The sequence below is a fragment of the Schistocerca piceifrons genome, chromosome 4 (assembly GCF_021461385.2).
Source record: "Schistocerca piceifrons isolate TAMUIC-IGC-003096 chromosome 4, iqSchPice1.1, whole genome shotgun sequence".
Taxonomy (NCBI): Eukaryota; Metazoa; Arthropoda; class Insecta; order Orthoptera; family Acrididae; genus Schistocerca; species Schistocerca piceifrons.
Window position 1 is genome coordinate 18,442,204 of NC_060141.1, and position 18,918 is coordinate 18,461,121.

At 38.7% G+C, this 18,918-nt stretch overlaps 1 protein-coding gene across 2 annotated transcripts in view; it reads right to left on the minus strand.

Annotated features, from left to right (window-relative positions):
- LOC124795034 (alpha-ketoglutarate-dependent sulfonate dioxygenase-like) overlaps positions 1–18,918 on the minus strand; it is a 157,318-nt gene that overhangs the window by 97,055 nt on the left and 41,345 nt on the right. For both annotated transcript variants that reach the window (XM_047258811.1, XM_047258813.1), the window contains exon 2: positions 16,945–17,139. In XM_047258811.1, the coding sequence (XP_047114767.1) occupies positions 16,945–17,139 (195 nt within the window). The remainder of the gene's footprint in view (positions 1–16,944; positions 17,140–18,918) is intronic.

Below are 18,918 nucleotides of genomic sequence, written 5' to 3' on the forward strand. Positions count from 1 at the left end.
TCATATGTTGTTAATTTTATTTTGAGAGGCATTGGCACAACATCTCTGGCATTACTGAAATGAAAACTCAGATTATTTATAGATGGCACTGAGTTTTAGGAAAGTGAAGACTCTAGTACCAAAGCTTATACAATGCTGATCATACTGGGTACCAGTACACAAAATGATCAACAAGTGCCATTCTTCTCAAGCTTCAAGATGGTCTCATTACGTGGGAAAATAAACTACAGCAATGTGTTGCTCTTAATTCAATGGTGGCTGAATACATGACTGCAACTGGTGCATCCAAATAACTAGTAATGTAGCTTTTTAAATAAGTTTTAGCTGTCAATGGGTCCTCAGTTCCTGATTTTGAATTAGGTAGTCAAAGTGCCATTACATTTATTAATGGATCAGGATTTTCAGTGATCTCAACAGAGAAATGTGGTATTATTACATATGTCAATTAATTAACGACAATCACCTTAGAGTACATTATACACCAAGCAGGGGACAGGTAGGTGATAAGTGATGAACTGTGACACAAACAATGCCTTCACAAGGCACAAAACTAAATTCCTAAGCAACTTTTATATAGTTGCTTAAATTTCATAATGGGTCACCAATCTATTGAGCATAGTTCTGATTTCTGTTGCTGAAATCTTTAACAAATTGACTACAACTTAAGACATAACATCAAATTCCCCAGACACCCAAAAACAAACTATAAACACATATCGCCTATTAGTCCTGTACATGTTTTAAACATGTAGATTTTGTATAATAGTAGCTTGCTTTTAAGTATAAAATTACTAATTTTGACACAAGTAGACTGACTAGTGGAAAGATTTTTGGAAGTGAATGTAGAAATGTATGTTTATTTTGTTGGCAGGAAAAAAGAATTTGATAGAATTCACTCTTGTGTGGAGTTGAAGATTCTGAAAGATACTGGTATAGATTGGATGGATAGAAAGTTGTTAAAGGAACTCTGATGGGACAGGAAGTGGTAGTTTGTATAGAAAAAGGTGTGACACAGGGTTGCTGTATGTCACTAGCGGTTTTCAATATACCATGTTGGTGTATAAGTGCACAGCAATTTTCCATAAGTTTAATAAACACAACAGATACACAATACAGAAACTTTAGTCATCAATAATACTTCATTATTTATAACAGTCTGCCAACACTGGGGTAACTTCTCAATTCTGTGACTGTAGAAATCACACAGTTTTGAGGTGAAAAAATCTTTGAGCCATGTTCGGAGCACATTTTCATCCAGAAAGGAAATTCTGGCTGTTTGATATAGACTAGAAAAAGTGAAAATCTGAAGGTGCAGACTAAGGGAATAAGGTGGGTGCAGAATGACTTCCCAAACCAACTCCTGTTCAGTGTTTTCTATCAATCTAGCGGACTGTGGGTGGCTGTTATCGTGCAATAGTGTCACTTCACGCAATCTTCCCGATCGTTGTTCTCGGATTGTATCCACAACACATCTCAGTTGTTGACAATATACGTCAGCAGTGATGGTTACACCTCAGAGAAGCAGTTCGTATTACACCACACGGTCACCATTTCATCAGATGCACAACACTATCTTTTAGTATGTGCGCAGATCTTAGTACGCGGAGTTGCTGCTTTGTTTGGGCTCAAGCATTCCTTTCTTTTCCTTATATTAACATATAGTCACCATTTCTCATCACCAGTAATGGTACAGGATAGGAATGGTCAGTGTTGTTCATGGTTCAAATGATGACACAGCAAGCAGAGAGCTACATAAGGCCACCCACTGATCTTTGTGATTTTAGTTTAGAGCATGCGGTACCCATACTCACAAATTTTGAACCTTCCCCATTGCACGAAAATGTTGCACTATGGTGACATGGCCACAGTTCATCACATGCGCCAGTTCTCAAGTACAATGATGCGGATCACTGTGTTTAAATGATCTTCTTCAAACCCCGAAGGTCTTCCTGAATGTGGTGAGTCACTAATGTGAAACAATCCTCCTTAAAATGAGAAAACCATTTTCTTGCCATTCTCTGGCAATGGCTCTATCCACATACAAGAAGCAATTGTTTCTGTCTGCCTCTGTTACTGTCACCCCTCTACCAATCTCAAACAGGAGAAATGTTCCAATTTCTCCTTCTGGCACTCAGTTTTGATTTATTTGTTTTATTGATCCATTTTTGTCTACAGCTGCACAATGGGGAAGAGATATTTGGATTTTTATGTTAATATTAGCAATATTAACAATTTTTACATAACACCACACATTAATATATCAATTAATGATGAATACTTAAATAAGTGTGTTATGCTACATACAGAAAGATAATATACAAATGTTGTTCTGTATAAGACTACATTGGGTTAATGCAGAAAAATTTATTTTTGTAGATACTCATTTACTGTGTAAAAGCAGTGATCAACCAAGTACAACTTCAGCTTAGATTTGAAGTGACCAATGTTCTGTGTGTGTTTAATGGTACCCGGTAAGTCATTGTATAGTTTTATACTAGGATGAATAAGATTGTTTTGACATAACTTTGTGTTGGCACTTTGAACATGTGCATCTAATTTTTGTCTTGGATCATAGCTGTGTATTTTGTGATTGAGTGATGAGTGTGTAAGTTTTGCTTTAAATACATAATATTTTCACCACACACACACACACACACACACACACACACACACACATATCCCTTCCATTATTCCTATAATTTTCTTTTTTCAATTTTGAATGTTCTGAAGGCATCTCCAGAATTTCCCCAGAACATAATCCCATGCCAGAGGTGAGATTTTATGACTGCATAATACACAGACTGAAGAGTGTTGTAGCAGGTACAGTTTTTTAATATACACAACACAAAACAAGAAATACTTAATTTTTTGTTCATTTGCTCAATATGTGCTTTCCATTTCAAGTTGTCTTGTAGAAGTAGTCCAAGAAATTTGGTGCAAGCTGTTTTCATAATTGTCTGTCCATATAGCTCTAGATTGGGTGTTATCAGATTTTTTGCTTGTTTCTGGCTGCCTCTGTTACTGTCACCCCTCTACCAAACTTGCATCATCAGCAAATTGAAATATTTCACTGCTGTCATTGCTTATGTTTAGGTCATTTACATAGAGTAAGAACACAACAGGACCCATTACGGATCCTTGTGGCACACCATATTTAACAGTCATCTTCAGATAGGAGCTGAACCAGTTGTTACCTGTTCCTCTAATGCCAAGATTTTCTAGCTTGTGTAGCAATTTATCATGATTTATGGTGTCAAATGCCTTTGAGAAATCTAAAAATATGCCCATTGTAAGTTGTCTAATGCTAACAGCACCTCAAATAGAAAGGAGTGAACTGCTGATTCAGTTGAAGTGTTTGCTCTAAATCCATGTTGAGGTTCTGATAGAACGCCATTATCCTCTAAGAAGTCTGTTGGTCTCTTATTGAAAAGTCTTTCTCATTTCTTGTACAATGGCTTTACTTTTGCTATTTTCAAACATGAAAGAAAAGTTCCTGTAGCAAAAGATAGGTTACATAGGTGAGTTAAGGGCTCAGTAATCAGATCCCCACATTTCTTTATAATGAAATCACGTATATCATCTACTATTGCACAGTGTTTCATTCTGAGACTTTTTATTGTAACCTATACTACTTCCACATTTGTTGGGTACAAGAACATTGATTTGGTTGAGACTTTCTTCCCTGTTTCTGTATGCTGGTTTCTATTGGAGGTCTGTTGTAGTAGTTTTTCTGTTACATTTACAAAATAGGTATTAAACATATTAGCTACTTCCTCTGGGTTATTAATGCTTTCCAAGCCAGCCTTTAATAGAATATTATTAACTCTATTTTTGTCAAATTGGGTTTCTTTCTTTACAACTTGCCAGATTGCTTTTGTTCTGTTTGAAGCATTTTCTATGTATTTGTCTCTGTCTCATTTCTTTTCCTCCTTTATTATTTTATTTAAGATAGATTTAGATTTTTTGAAGTGACTATCAAACTCCAGAGTTGTGTTATTAGTTGGTCTTAGTAGTTCTAGAATGATTCATTTCACATGTAGGGGAGTGGATTGTAATCTACAAATTATTAGCTGTTAATATGTTCATCAACTCAGATTTTGAATTGCTTGGCTTATTAAAGTTTCCATTTAGGTCTCCACATATAAGAACTGTTTTTCTGTTTGTTATTACTTCTTTTAGCAAATTATCAAGCTGAGTGTTGCATTTTTTTAAGTGGCTACCTGGAGATCTATATAAACATATTACAATTAACTTGAATGCTGGAATTTATATGCCTGATATTTCAAAATCTTTCTCAGTCTTTAAGGATTAAACATTGTTGAATCTGATATATTTCTTTATGTATGTGTAGTTCCCTCTGTGTCTAAACTGATTTCTACAAGTTTGTGCTGCTAAAACACGATTCATTGTTTTCACTCTCTTTAACTCATTTTCTTTCCGCCAGTGTTCAGTAAAGCAAAGTATATTAACATATCTTGTGACAAAGCAAGCTGGGATCTTTTTACTTCCCCTCCTGTTTGCCATCTGCCTCCTTAAATTAATTTTTTCATGTCTAATTACCATTAACATACTTGAGTGTAAACTGCATTTTCATAAAAGAGAAAGGTTGGCCCTCAGTTTTAAAGAATATTACACCATATCTAATTTTGTGCTTAGTTTTGTGTATGTAATTAATTTTCTGATTTTTTTTTTTTTTTTTTTTTTTTTTTTTTTACTATTCCTACTTAGTATCTTTTGTTATAATGTGAAATCAGTAATTGTTTCACAACTTAAATTCTGCTGCTGACATATAAACAAATATAAATTCTGTACTAATTATAAACATTTGGAAGAAGTAATACTAGTAATCCTAAGTATCTATTTGACTCTATTCGAAAAAATGTTAGCAAAGCCAGCCCTTCATTAATTCCAAAATAATTAACAGGTTTGTCAAAAGTATTGTTTGTATAACTGTATCTGTTAATTTCATCATTTAAACAAATAAAACGGCTTAACCCTTGTGGTAGAAGAAATAGTTAAAAAGATGCAATTTTTCAATATATTCAGTTAACTGAATGAGGTATATTTTAATTGTAATTTCTGCAACTTAAACATCGAACAATGTGTAGTTTCAGTACCTATTATTGTGATGATACATAAAGGACCGATTTTTGGTCCTGAGACAGTCAGTCCATGTCCGAGTTTCAGATGAGGAACCCGTACTGGTTAGATCAACAACAATACATCAACTTAACTGTGAAATAAGAGTAACACAAATAGGCCGTGTGTTAAAACAATGACAGTGTCTGTGTGGTTTGGTTTTTACTGCTCATAGATATTCAACACAATGTTCAACTGTATGTGATTTCCTAAGGGACCAAACTGCTGAGGTCATCGGTCCCTAGACTTACACACTACTTAAACTAACTTACAATAAGAACAACACACACACCCATGCCAGAGGAAGACTCGAACTGCCGGTGGGGGGTGGGGGGGGAGCCGCACAGTTCGTCACATGGCACCTCAAACCACGGGGCCACTCTGCACAGCGATATTTAACAGTAAACTATTGTAGCAGTATGCTGACGATGCCTGCAAACTATTAATGAGGCTTATCAAAATTTGCCAATAGTTAACTGGCAAAATAACTGTGTATTATTGGGGGAGGGGGGGGGGGGGGGGGTTGTGAACAGTGGAAGTAAAGAACTGTGAAATGCAACTATGCAACTGAACTGTCGGCTACATCATTTATTCAGTGTTGAAATTCCACCACCCCTCCATTTTTCAGCCAGTATAAGAACACAGTACACAGACACTGAGGACCATCAACGAAGAAATAAAGCAGGGGAACGTCAGAATCTGAGTTCACTTGATAGGAAGATTTCCAGCTCTCTTACTTTATTCCTAAGTGATTGTATAATCGGATGAAGAGTGACCTGGTGAGATTTTAGAATTATTCTGATTGTACTTGGTTGACCACTTACCTTTATTCCTGAATTTAAATTATGTGGGAAATCTTCCTTCTAATCTTGAAGCATGAGTTGGTTTTCTCTGTTGGTCTTAACAAAATTCCCCGAAAATGAAAAGGGGCAGTTGTCCGTCTCTCTGGTCATTCTTCTATGTGTGGTTGATGGCGATGTGGTTTCTGTTTTTGCTGCAAGGACTGCTACTGGAGGTGTTGTTGATAGGTGCACTATTTATCCTAATTTGGTCTTGAGGCCTTTTTGGGAACAAAAGATTGTGCAAATGACATGGTCACCTTACATTTCTTCTTGCTGGAATTGCTGAACTTCCTCCTGTTGCTGGGGTAGTAGTATAGTAGTAGTAGTAGTAGTAGTAGTAGTAGTAGTAGGTGTTTTCACTGCTGTTGTAGGTGTGACTTTTACTCTTGTAGGTGATGCTGATACGGGGGGCCTTGTTGCTGGTAAGCTTTCAGATAGTGGTGAATTTTCAACTGCTACAGCAGTCGGCATTGTTGGTTTTGTTGAGGTATGATTTGGCACTGAAGTTGGAGTGGACATTGCCGTGTCTGTAGAGGTGTTTATTGTTGTCAGTGCATCAGTGTCTATTTCCTCTTCACGTTCTGATGCTGCTATTATTTCACAAATCTTTTGGCAGATAATTCTCTTGCCTTTCCCATTCATGTGTTTACCAAGCTTAGTGTAACAGTCCCTATCTAAATAATCCACATTGATATAAACACATTTTATGTTTTACGTATTTCAGTGAACAACTGATGTGCTTTCTGTATTTCTACATTTAAGTATGATACAGGAATTAAATCATGCCTTTGTGGAATTCCTACGGCCATCTTATGTTTCTTTCCCCAGAGTTTTAGCAATGATTCTAGGCTATGTGTTGCTCTACTCAGGTAATTTCTATAGATGTCATTCCCGCCTGCTATGATAATATGCCACTGTTTTTCTTCCCATGTGTTTATAGGTTTTGCTATTTCCCACATTGGTGCTCTTGATTTCACATATCCACAGGCTTGCAGTTCATGTTCATTACGTAAAATGTTTGCCATGCCTCGATAAAATGTTTGCCATGCCTCAACAATGCTCATCAGAATGAACGAATATTTCGTTTTTATCAGTATTTGTAGTCAGCATAGTCTTGTTGAATGTATATTGATTTTCACTCACAGGTGAACTTGGTTTAGTTCATATGTTGTTATTTTTTTTCACTGGAGTTTGATTGCAGTCTCTCTTGTTTTCAGTTGAGTTGCACAAATACAGCTTTTCAGTGTCTGGTCATGTGTTTATATTTATACTATTTTTCTCTGCCTTTTGCTTCCAGTCTTCTTTCAACATCATCAAGGCTGGACTCTGTTTGTTAATTCTACGTTAAAACTTGATTGATCAAGTTATAACGTTTTCTTCCGCATATGCATGATTATTTCCTGTAGCAATCTCTCGTCTGATGCACCGCATAAAGCCACAATGACAGCATGGGTTTATTGGTCCTAAATGCTTTGAACTCTGTAAGTGAATCCACCCATGCATTTCCGAAGATAGTCTGGCACCTTTATGCACATTTTTCTTGCACTTTACGCTCTTTAGATGAAATAAATTGCCGTTTCTCACAGGACAATTTACTATTGCTTGTATACATGATGCCATCTTTAAAGATCATTTCTAGCATTTACAGCTCCACTCACTATCTCTAAATGACAGCAACAGTGAACTACAAATAATTTGACAACCGATAAATAAATGCATAGCAACCAGAATACCAATGTGCAAAAAAAAAAAAAAAATAAATAAATAAACACTAGGGACTTATGCACCAACCTAATATATTATAAACAGCTAATCAATAAGGCCTTGGAAAAATGAAAAGAACTTGCAGTGGGAAGAGAAAGAATAAAAAGTATGCTGATGGGATGAGTGTGCTAGCAGGAGGAAGAGCTGTAGGTAATGATGGAGAATACCGTATGTGTGGGTAAAGAGCTTGGACTGAAACAGCATCAGCAAGACCAAAGTGATGAGAATTGAAAAAACTGATGACACAATTAATATATCACTAGAGGAGGTGGTATTAGAAAAGATTCAGTCACTTCAATATTTGGGAACCTTGGTAACTTCTTGTTGTTGTACTGAGAAGGTGAGAGGCAGAATATTTGTGGGAAAGAGTGTTTTGGGAGAGTCAAAGACTTGCTGAGAGCCAGAAGTATTCACATTATGCTTAGGAAGAGATTTGCCAAAAGTTTTGTATGAACTTTACTGTCTCATAGTTCTGAATTGTGGACAGTCAGACAGAAAGAAAAAAATATTCAGTAAGTTTAAGCAGAGCAACTGAAATGGATCGACAGAATGAGAAATGAGGTGGTGCTGAGCAGGGTACGAGAGGAGTGGAACTTCATGAGGATGATACAGAAGAGGAAGATAGCTTGGATAGAGAAGATGTATTATGTAGAAATTTTCTGCTACAGTGGAAGAAGTTACAAGCAAATGAAGGAGGATACCCAGGACAGAGAGATATGGGTGACTTCTACATCTACATCTACATTTATACTCCGCAAGCCACCCAACGGTGTGTGGCGGAGGGCACTTTACGTGCCACTGTCATTACTTCCCTTTCCTGTTCCAGTCGTGTATGGTTCGCGGGAAGAACGACTGTCTGAAAGCCTCCGTGCGCGCTCTAATCTCTCTAATTTTACATTCGTGATCTCCTCGGGAAGTATAAGTAGGGGGAAGCAATATATTCGATACCTCATCCAGAAACGCACCCTCTCGAAACCTGGACAGCAAGCTACACCGCGATGCAGAGCGCCTCTCTTGCAGAGTCTGCCACTTGAGTTTATTAAACATCTCCGTAACGCTAGCACGGTTACCAAATAACCCTGTGATGAAACGCACCACTCTTCTTTGGATCTTCTCTATCTCCTCCGTCAGACCGATCTGGTACGGATCCCACACTGATGAGCAATACTCAAGTATAGGTCGAACGAGAGTTTTGTAAGCCACCTCCTTTGTTGATGGACTACATTTTCTAAGCACTCTCCCAATGAATCTCAACCTGGTACCCGCCTTACCAACAATTAATTTTATATGATCATTCCACTTCAAATCGTTCCGCACGCATACTCCCAGATATTTTACAGAAGTAACTGCTAACAGTGTTTGTTCCGCTATCATTTAATCATACAATAAAGGATCTTTCTTTCTATGTATTCGCAATACATTACATTTGTCTATGTTAAGGGACAGTTGCCACTCCCTGCACCAAGTGCCTATCCGCTGCAGATCTTCCTGCATTTCGCTACAATTTTCTAATGCTGCAACTTCTCTGTATACTACAGCATCATCCGCGAAAAGCCGCATGGAACTTCCGACACTATCTACTAGGTCATTTATATATATTGTGAAAAGCAATGGTCCCATAACACTCCCCTGTGGCACGCCAGAGGTTACTTTAACGTCTGCAGACATCTCTCCATTGATAACAACATGCTGTGTTCTGTTTGCTAAAAACTCTTCAATCCAGGCACACAGCTGATCTGATATTCTGAAGACTCTTACTTGTTTATCAGGCGACAGTGCGGAACTGTATCGAACGCCTTCCGAAAGTCAAGAAAAATAGCACGTACCTGGGAGCCTGTATCTAATATTTTCTGGGTCTCATTAACAAATAAAGCGAGTTGGGTCTCACACGATCGCTGTTTCCGGAATCCATGTTGATTCCTACATAATAGATTCTGGGTTTCAAAAAACGACATGATACTCGAGCAAAAAACATGTTCTAAAATTCTACAACAGATCGACGTCAGAGATATAGGTCTATAGTTTTGCACATCTGCTCGACGACCCTTCTTGAAGACTGGGACTACCTGTGCTCTTTTCCAATCATTTGGAACCCTCCGTTCCTCTAGAGACTTGCGGTACACGGCTGTTAGAAGGGGGGCAAGTTCTTTCACGTATTCTATGTAGAATGGAATTGGTATCCCGTCAGGTCCAGTGGACTTTCCTCTATTGAGTGATTCCAGTTGCTTTTCTATTCCTTGGACACTTATTTCGATGTCAGCCATTTTTTCACTTGTGCGAGGATTTAGAGAAGGAACTGCAGTGCGGTCTTCCTCTGTGAAACAGCTTTGGAAAAAGGTGTTTAGTATTTCAGCTTTACGCGTGTCATCCTCTGTTTCAATGCCATCATCATCCCGGAGTGTCTGGATAAGCTGTTTCGAGCCACTTACTGATTTAACGTAAGACCAGAACTTCCTAGGATTTTATGTCAAGTCGGTACATAGAATTTTACTTTCAAATTCACTGAACGCTTCACGCACAGCCCTCCTTACGCTAACTTTGACATCATTTAGCTTCTGTTTGTCTGAGAGGTTTTGGCTGCGTTTAAACTTGGCGTGAAGCTCTCTTTGCTTTCGCAGTAGTTTCCTAACTTGGTTGTTGTACCACGGTGGGTTTTTCCCGTCCCTCACAGTTTTACTCGGCACGTACCTGTCTAAAACGCATTTTACGATTGCCTTGAACTTTTTCCATAAACACTCAACATTGTCAGTGTCGGAAGGCTTAAGGCTGATACTTGTCTGAGGACAGATTTACTGAAGGAAGAATACTGACATTAATGGCAGTTCATGGTGCAGGATACAGGTGTGGTTTATAATACTCCCTTCACTGTTCGATATTATAGAAGCTAAATTACTCTGTATACCTAAATGATCTTAATAACACAATGTGTTAATGGGGAACTGGGGTAGCTGGTGTTAGTTGGTAGAAATTCAGTCTTAAAACTGTCACATACAACTGTCAAAAATGTAGGAAAAGATAGATTGCTACTTCCCATAAAGAAGACATGTTACATTGCAGGTTGGTTGCAGTTATTTATTCGGCAACTAGTTTTGAACCCTTACAGGTTCATTTTCAAGTTTGATCCACTGAAACTGCACTGACAATGCCTAGTCTTAATAATAAACATTGAGTGACAACACATACTCTATAAATGTTAGGGATGAATGCCACAATTCACACTTGCCTGTTACCAAGTCACCTAATAAATAACTGCAATGGTTGACAGAACCATTAATAAACACTTATCATATCATCATCAGGTGTGGCAAGTTGTTTTAATAAGTTTTTAGTTTTTCTCCAATCATGCAACAGAGGCCTGTAAGCTATTGAGGTGATTAATGTGAAAATAACCATAAATGAATTACCTGTAGTCTGCATTCCACATGCTGACATTTCACACTTCCAAAGCTGAAAAAAGTTCTTACTTAGTTATTTGAGGGAAAAGCTACTGAAATTTATCTGCTGATATTCCAATTTCCTTGGTTTTGCACACATAAAATAATAAAATTTCACATAAATCTTTCCCCGTTACCTGACACAGTTCAGATTTGAAATCCCATTCAAAGTTCCATTAACAACAGAACAGTATTTGTCTATGTTACACATTACAGAGGTGATTTGGTTTGCCTAAATGTGGGTAGTCTAAGCTCCACTTGACACACACACACACACACACACACACACACACACACACACGAAACTAAACTAAACAAATTAGGGAAATAATACAAAAGTTAAATTTTAGGAAATGGGAATGAATTATGATTATAACCTCAATTAAGAAATTTCTCTGCATACAGCCATCCGAGGCTTATGTTCACAGCTGCAGTTGCTGCTACTATCACCACTGTGAGGCTCTATCAGACTGAACGAATACCGACTACAGACTGTACGAGACTGACAGACATGGAGTTTGAGTGCTGTAACGGTGCTGTTTATATGCTCTTTTCACAGACAGCAAACTGAACACTTTGTTCTTGTTAACCTGTGCATTGAACCTTGTGCAACCTGTGCATTGAACCTTGTGCTTGAAAAGCACTCTCTTGTCACATTAAATTTCTAATAATTTTCCTATATGGCATTATATATAATTCCTGGCTTTTTCCCAGCATACAAATGTTTATGGAGCACATTACTTAAATTTTTATTCTGTATTCCAATAAATCCCCCGATGAACCACGGACCTTGCTGCTGGTTGGAAGGCTTGCATGCCTCAGCAATACAGATAGCCGTGCCATAGGTGCAACCACAATGGAGAGGTATCTGTTGAGAGGCCAGACAAATGTGTAGTTCCTGAAGAGGGGCAGCAGCCTTTTCAGTAGTGGCAGGGGCAACAGTCTGGATGATTGACTGATCTGGCCTTGTAACATAAACCAAATCGGCCCTGCTGTGCTGGCAGTGCAAATGGCTGAAAGCAAGGGGAAACTACAGCCGTAATTTTTCCCAAGGGCATGCAGCTCTACTGTAAAGTTAAATGATGATGGCATCCTCTTGGGTAAAATAGTCCGGAGGTAAAATAAACCCCCATTCAGATCTCCGGGCAGGGACTACTCAAGAGGATATCGTCATCAGGAGAAAGAAAACTGGCATTCTACGGATCAGAGCATGGAATGTCAGATCCCTTAATCGGGCAGGTAGGTTAGAAAATTTAAAAAAGGAAATGGATAGGTTAAAGTTAGATATAGTGGGAATTAGTGAAGTTTGGTGGCAGGAGGAACAAGACTTCTGGTCAGGTGAATACAGGTTTATAAATGGAAAATCAAATAGGGGTAATACAGGAGTAGGTTTAATAAAGCATAAAAAAATAGGAGTGTGGGTAAGCTACTACGAACAGCATGTGAATGCATTATTGTAGCCCAGATAGACATGAAGTCCACGCCTACCACAGTAGTAGAAGTTTATATCCCAACTAGCTCCGCAGATGATGAAGAGCTCGAGGATATGTATGAGGAGATAAAATAAATTATTCAGATAGTGAAGGGAGATGAAAATTTAATAGTCATGGGGGACTGGAATTCGATAGTAGGAAAAGGAAGAGAAGGAAAAGTTGTAGGCGAATATGGAATGGGGTTAAGGAATGAAAGAGGAAGCCCCCTGGTAGAATTTTGCACAGAGCATAACTCAATCATAGCTAACACTTGGCTTAAAAATCATGAAAGAAGGTTTTATATGTGGAAAAGGCTGGAGACACTGGAAGGTTTCAGAGAGATTATACATTATAATGGTAAGACAGAGATTTAGGAACCAGGTTTTAAATTGTAAGACATTTCCAGGGACAGATGTGGACTCCGACCACAACCAATTGGTTATGAACTGTAGATTAAAACTGAAGAAACTACGAAAAAATGGGAATTTAAGGAGATGGGATCTGGATAAACTGAAAGAACCAGAGATTGTAGAGAGTTTCAGAAAGACCATTAGAGAATGATTGACAAGAACGGAGGAAAGAAATATAGCAGAAGAAGAATGGGTAGTTTTGAAAGATGAAATTGTAAAGGCAGCAGCAGATCAAGTAGGTAAAAAGACGAGGGTTAGTAGAAATCCTTCGGTAACAGAAGAGATATTCAATTTAATTGATGAAAGGAGAAAATATAAAAATGCAGTAAATGAAGCAGGAAAAAAGGAATACAAACGTCTCAAAAATGAGATCGACAGGAAGTGCAAAATGGCTAAGCAGGGATGGCTAGAGGACAAATGTAAGCGTGTAGAGGCGTATATCACTAGGGGTAAGATAGATACTGCCTACAGGAAAATTAAAGAGACCTTTGGGGAAAAGAGAACCACATGTATGAACATCAAGAGCTCAGATGGAGAACCAGTTCTAAGTAAAGAAGGCAAAGCAAAAAGGTGGAAGGAGTATATAGAGAGTCTATACAATGGGAACGTACTTGAGGACAATATTATGGAAATGGAAGAGAATTTTGATGAAGATGAAATGGCAGATATGGTACTGTGTGAAGAATTTGACAGAGCACTGAAAGACCTAAGCCAAAACAAGGCCCCAGGAGTAGACAACATTCCATTAGAGCTACTGATAGCCTTGGGAGAGCCAGCCTTGACAAAACTCTACTATCTGGTGAGCAAGATGTATAAGACAGGCAAAATACCCTCAGACTTTAAGAAGAATATATTAATTTCAATCCCAAAGAAAGCAAGTGTTGACAGGTGTGAAAATTACTGAGCTATCAGTTTAATAAGTCATGGCTGCAAAATACTAACATGAATTCTTTACAGACAAATGGAAAAACTGGTAGAAGCCGACCTTGGGGAGGATCAGTTTGGATTCTGTAAAAATGTTGGAACACGTGAGGCAATACTGGCCCTACGAATTATCTTAGAGGATAGATTAAGGAAAGGCAAACCTATGTTTCTAGCATTTGTAGACTTAGAGAAGGCTTTTGACAATGTTGATTGGAGTACTCTCTTTCAAATTCTGAATGTGGCAAGGATCAAATAAAGGGAGCAAAAGGCTATTTACAATTTGTACAAAAACAAGATGGCAGTTATAAGAGTCGAGGGGCATGAAAGGGAAGGAGTGGTTGGGAAGGAAGTGAGACAGGGTTGTAGCCTCTCCCCGATGTTATTCAATCTGTATATTGATCAAGCAGTAAAGGAAACAAAAGAAAAATTTGGAGTAGGAATTAAAATCCATGGAGGTTTGCCGATGATATTGTAATTCTGTCAGAGATAGCAGAGGACCTGGAAGAGCAGTTGAACGGAATGGACAACGTATTGAAAGGAGGATATAACATGAACATCAACAAAAGCAAAATGAGGATAATGGAATGTAATCGAATTAAATCAGGTGATGCTGGGGGAATTAGATTAGGAAATGAGACATTCAAAGTAGTAAAGGAGTTTTGCTATTTGGGGAGCAAAATAACTGACGATGGTCCAAGTAGAGAGGATATAAAATGTAGACTGGCAATGGCAAGAAAAACATTTTTGAAGAAGAGAAATTTGTTAACATCGATTATAGATTTAAGTGTCAGGAAGTCCTTTCCAAAAGTATTTGTATGGAGTGCAGCCATGTATGGATGTGAAACGTGGCAATAACTAGCTTAGACAAGAAGAGAATAGAAGCGTTTGAAATGTGGAACTACAGAAGAATGCTTAAGGTTAAATGAGTAGAAGACATAACTAATGAGGAGGAGCTGAACAGAATTGGGGAGAAGAGAAATTTGTGGCAAAACTTGACTAGAAGAAGGGATCGTTTGGTAGGACATGTTCTGAGGTATCAAGGGATTACCAATTTAGTATCAGAGGGCAGCGAGGAGGGTAAAAATCGTAGAGGAAGACCAACACATGAATGCACTCAGCAGATTCAGAAGGATGTAGGTTGCAATCATTACTTGGAGATGAAGCAGCAAGCGCAGGATAGAGTAGCATGGAGGGCTGCATCAAACCAGTCTCTGCACTTAAGACCACAACTGCAACATTCCAATAACAAAGGCTAGCACAGTTTTTTTTTGAATAGAACTTTGAGTAGTCATTGTCCTCCAAACTGCACATTTTATGTCATCACTATACCATTCAGTAATACATTAATTCTTAATTCCCTTGAAAACTGGTGTATCTTTATCACTTTATAGGCAGAATGTGGTGCTGTAATGTATAGAGCCAAACTTATATATACTATGTGATCAAAAGTATCTGCACACTCCCAAAAACATACATTTTTCATATTAGGTGTATTGTGCTGCCAGGTACTACACATCAGTGACCTCAGTAGTCATCAGACACCCTGAGAGAGCAGAATGGAGGTCTCCACAGAACTCACGGACTTTGAACGTGGTCGGGTGATTTGGTGTCACCTGTGACATATGTCTGTACATGAGATTTCCACACTCCTAAACATCCCTAAGTCCACTGTTGGATGTGATACTGAAGTGGAAATATGAAGGGATGCCTACAGCACAAAAGCATACAGGCCAACCTCATCTGTTGACTGACAGAGGCTGCCGACAGTTGAAGAGTGTCGCAATGTGTAATAGGCAGACATCTATCCAGACCATCACATAGGAATTCCAAACTGTATCACAATCCACTGCTAGTACTATGACAGTTGGGTGGGGTGTGGGGGTGAGAAAACTTGGATTGAGCGGCTGCTCATAAGCCATACACACGCCCCTGTAAATGCCGAACGACAGTTCACTCAGTGTAAGGAGCGTAAACATTTGACAACTGAACAGTGGAAAAACGTTGTGTGGAGTGACAAATCATGGTACACACTGTGGCGATCCAATGGCAGGGTGTGGATATGGCGAATGCCTGGTGAACATCATCTGCCAGCATATGTAGTGCCAACAGTAAAACTCGGAGGCAGTGGTGTTATGGTGTGGTTGTGTTTTTCATGGAGGGGGCTTGCACCCCTTGTTGTTTTGAGTAGCACTATAACAGCACAGGCTTACATTGATGTTTTCAGCACCTTCTTGCTTCCCACTGTTGAAGAACAATTCAGGGATGGGGGTTGCATCTTTCAACATGATCGAGCATCTGTTCACAATGCACGGCCTGTGGTGGAGTGGTTACACGACAATAACATCGCTATAATGGACTGGCCAGCACACAGTCCTGCCCTGAATCCTACAGAACACCTTTGGGATATTTTGGAACACCGGCTTCGTGCCAGGTCTCACCGACCGATATCAATACCTCTCCTAAGTGCAGCACTCCGTGAAGAATGGGTTGCCGTTCCCCAAGAAACCTTCCAGTACCTGATTGAACATATGCCTCTGAGAGTGGAAGCTGTAATCATGGCTAAGGGTGGACCAACACCATTTTGAATTCCAGCATTACTGATGGAGGGCACCATGAACTTGTAAGTCATTTTCAGCCACGTGTCTGGATACTAGTGATCACATAGTGTATAACGAGTGGATAATCTATCACATTTACTTCAACCTCCTAGAATAGAATTCACAATTTCTTGAAAAATATTGAATGTAATGCTACAGAAACATCCATAAGATGTTTTTGTATTGAAACACCTTTACTATTACAATTCCAACTTCTTCAAATTTCAGCATACATAAAATTTCTGAGAACATCAATTTTTGTGGAAACTATTGATCAGATGTAGTTTAACAAATTGCATGATTTTATGCACTTAATTCTTGCTGTATGTGACAAAAATAAACAGAGAACTGAAGCCACTTACCTACACAGCCTTCATTGGCTACATTTGAAACTCTAAAAACGTCTGGATGTGGTGATTTTGGATGCTTATAGAATGTTGACTCCAGCTCTCCAAACCACCTGCTTATCTCCACATGCCTCTGACCAGAAATCACTCCTTGATCTTTGAATATTAATATTCTATGTTCTGCAACATCTTTCTTTATCTCATCGATAACTGAAATAGTAGTCAAACATTTCAGATAAGATTTTGAAAAATAATCTAGTAAAATGACATGGCTACATTCCAAAATGATTAGGACTCAATTTGTAAGAGTCATGAGTGATTAGAACTAATTAATTTCCACATAGGTTCTTGGGGAACATTCACTGTGAATTGTAGATTTTGTCAAGAATAAGCAAATACTGTATTCATGGGTGGACAAGCAAATGAAATCTAATCACAGTGGACAAAAAGTTAGTACACATAACGTCAAAACTTGCAGCACTTGAAGAAAACAACTGGTTGGTCATAAAAGTATTGGGGATACAATGAAAATAGAAACTCAGCAGAATACCAGGAAGAACACAATTAATCAATCACACTAAGAAAACATGAGAAATCACAGCACGTACAAAATCAAACAATGGAAAATCCATGACAGGATGTAACAATATAATGAAAAGGATAGTTTCTACTCACCATATAGTGGAGATGTTTAGTCACAGAAAGGCACAACAAGAAGACTGTCACACAATTAGCTTCTGGCCAACAATGCCTTTTTTAAAAAATAGATGACATACACAGACACTCACACAAATGCAACACATGACCACAGTCTCTGGCAGCTGGAGCCAGACCGTGATCAGCGGGGCATTATGGGAGAGGCAACCGGGTGGGGTTAAGAAGGAAGCTGGGGTAATGAGGGGGAGGGATAGCAGGATAGGGATGGGGGACAAAAATGTGGTGCTGGGAGCATGCAGGAACAAGATGGAGAGTGGGGCAGCTAAGTGAAGTCGAGAGCTAGATGGAGGGAGGGGGCAGAAAAAGAGAAAAGTAAATGTGTTGGTGGAATAGAGGGCTGTGTAGTGCTGGAATGAGAACAGGGAAGGGGCTAGATGGATAAGGACAATGATTAACAAAGGTTGAGGCCAGGAGGGTTACAGGAATGCAGGGTACATAGCAGGGAGACTTCCCACCTGCGCAATTCAGAAAAGCTGGTGTTGGTGGGAAGGATCCAGGTGGCATAGGCTGTGAAGCGATAACTGAAATGAAGGGCATGCTCAGCAAGAGGGTGGTCCAGCCATTTCTTGGCCACAGTTAGTCAGTGGTGATTCGTGCAGGCAGGCAGCATGTTGTTTGTCATACCCACGTAGAATGCATCATTGCGAAACATGATCAGTGGATAAAATAAACCAAACTAAATCACATTCACAAGTTGTCAAGGAAAAACAACTTACTTTCTTTTAAGCACACCTTTACTGACTTTTAGATACTTTAATTACATGAGCATATTATCAAATAATTTTGTAACATTTTACTGGAAAAGGCAAGGTCTGTCTACAGAGAAATGTGATTGGCATTTATTACACATGTCCTTTAATTTCTTCCAGACACAATCACATGACATCCTTCTAATTATGACTGGTTTGAGCAGTACATTGGCTTTCTTGCCTTCTTCACAAACTGCAATGGAAGGACAAAAAGTCCACATCCAAATCTTGAAACTTTTGCCACTTCTACACAGAAATGACACAGTAAAATTGAAAATATTAGCAATTTATACCTATGAAACCTAGGCCCCATATGGTGAACAAGGTGTTCAGAATATGCACAAACCACACATCATTAACAGGGAATTACCTGGGCAAACCAACTGGTGCTCAATTTCTCTCTTCTTTGCCTCAGATGCCACACATCCCCCTACATGATGGTGCACAGTCTGGCTAATCTTTAAATGTAAAAATACTAAGAAGCAAAAATCATTTTTTACAATCTGTCTCCAGATTAGTTTCT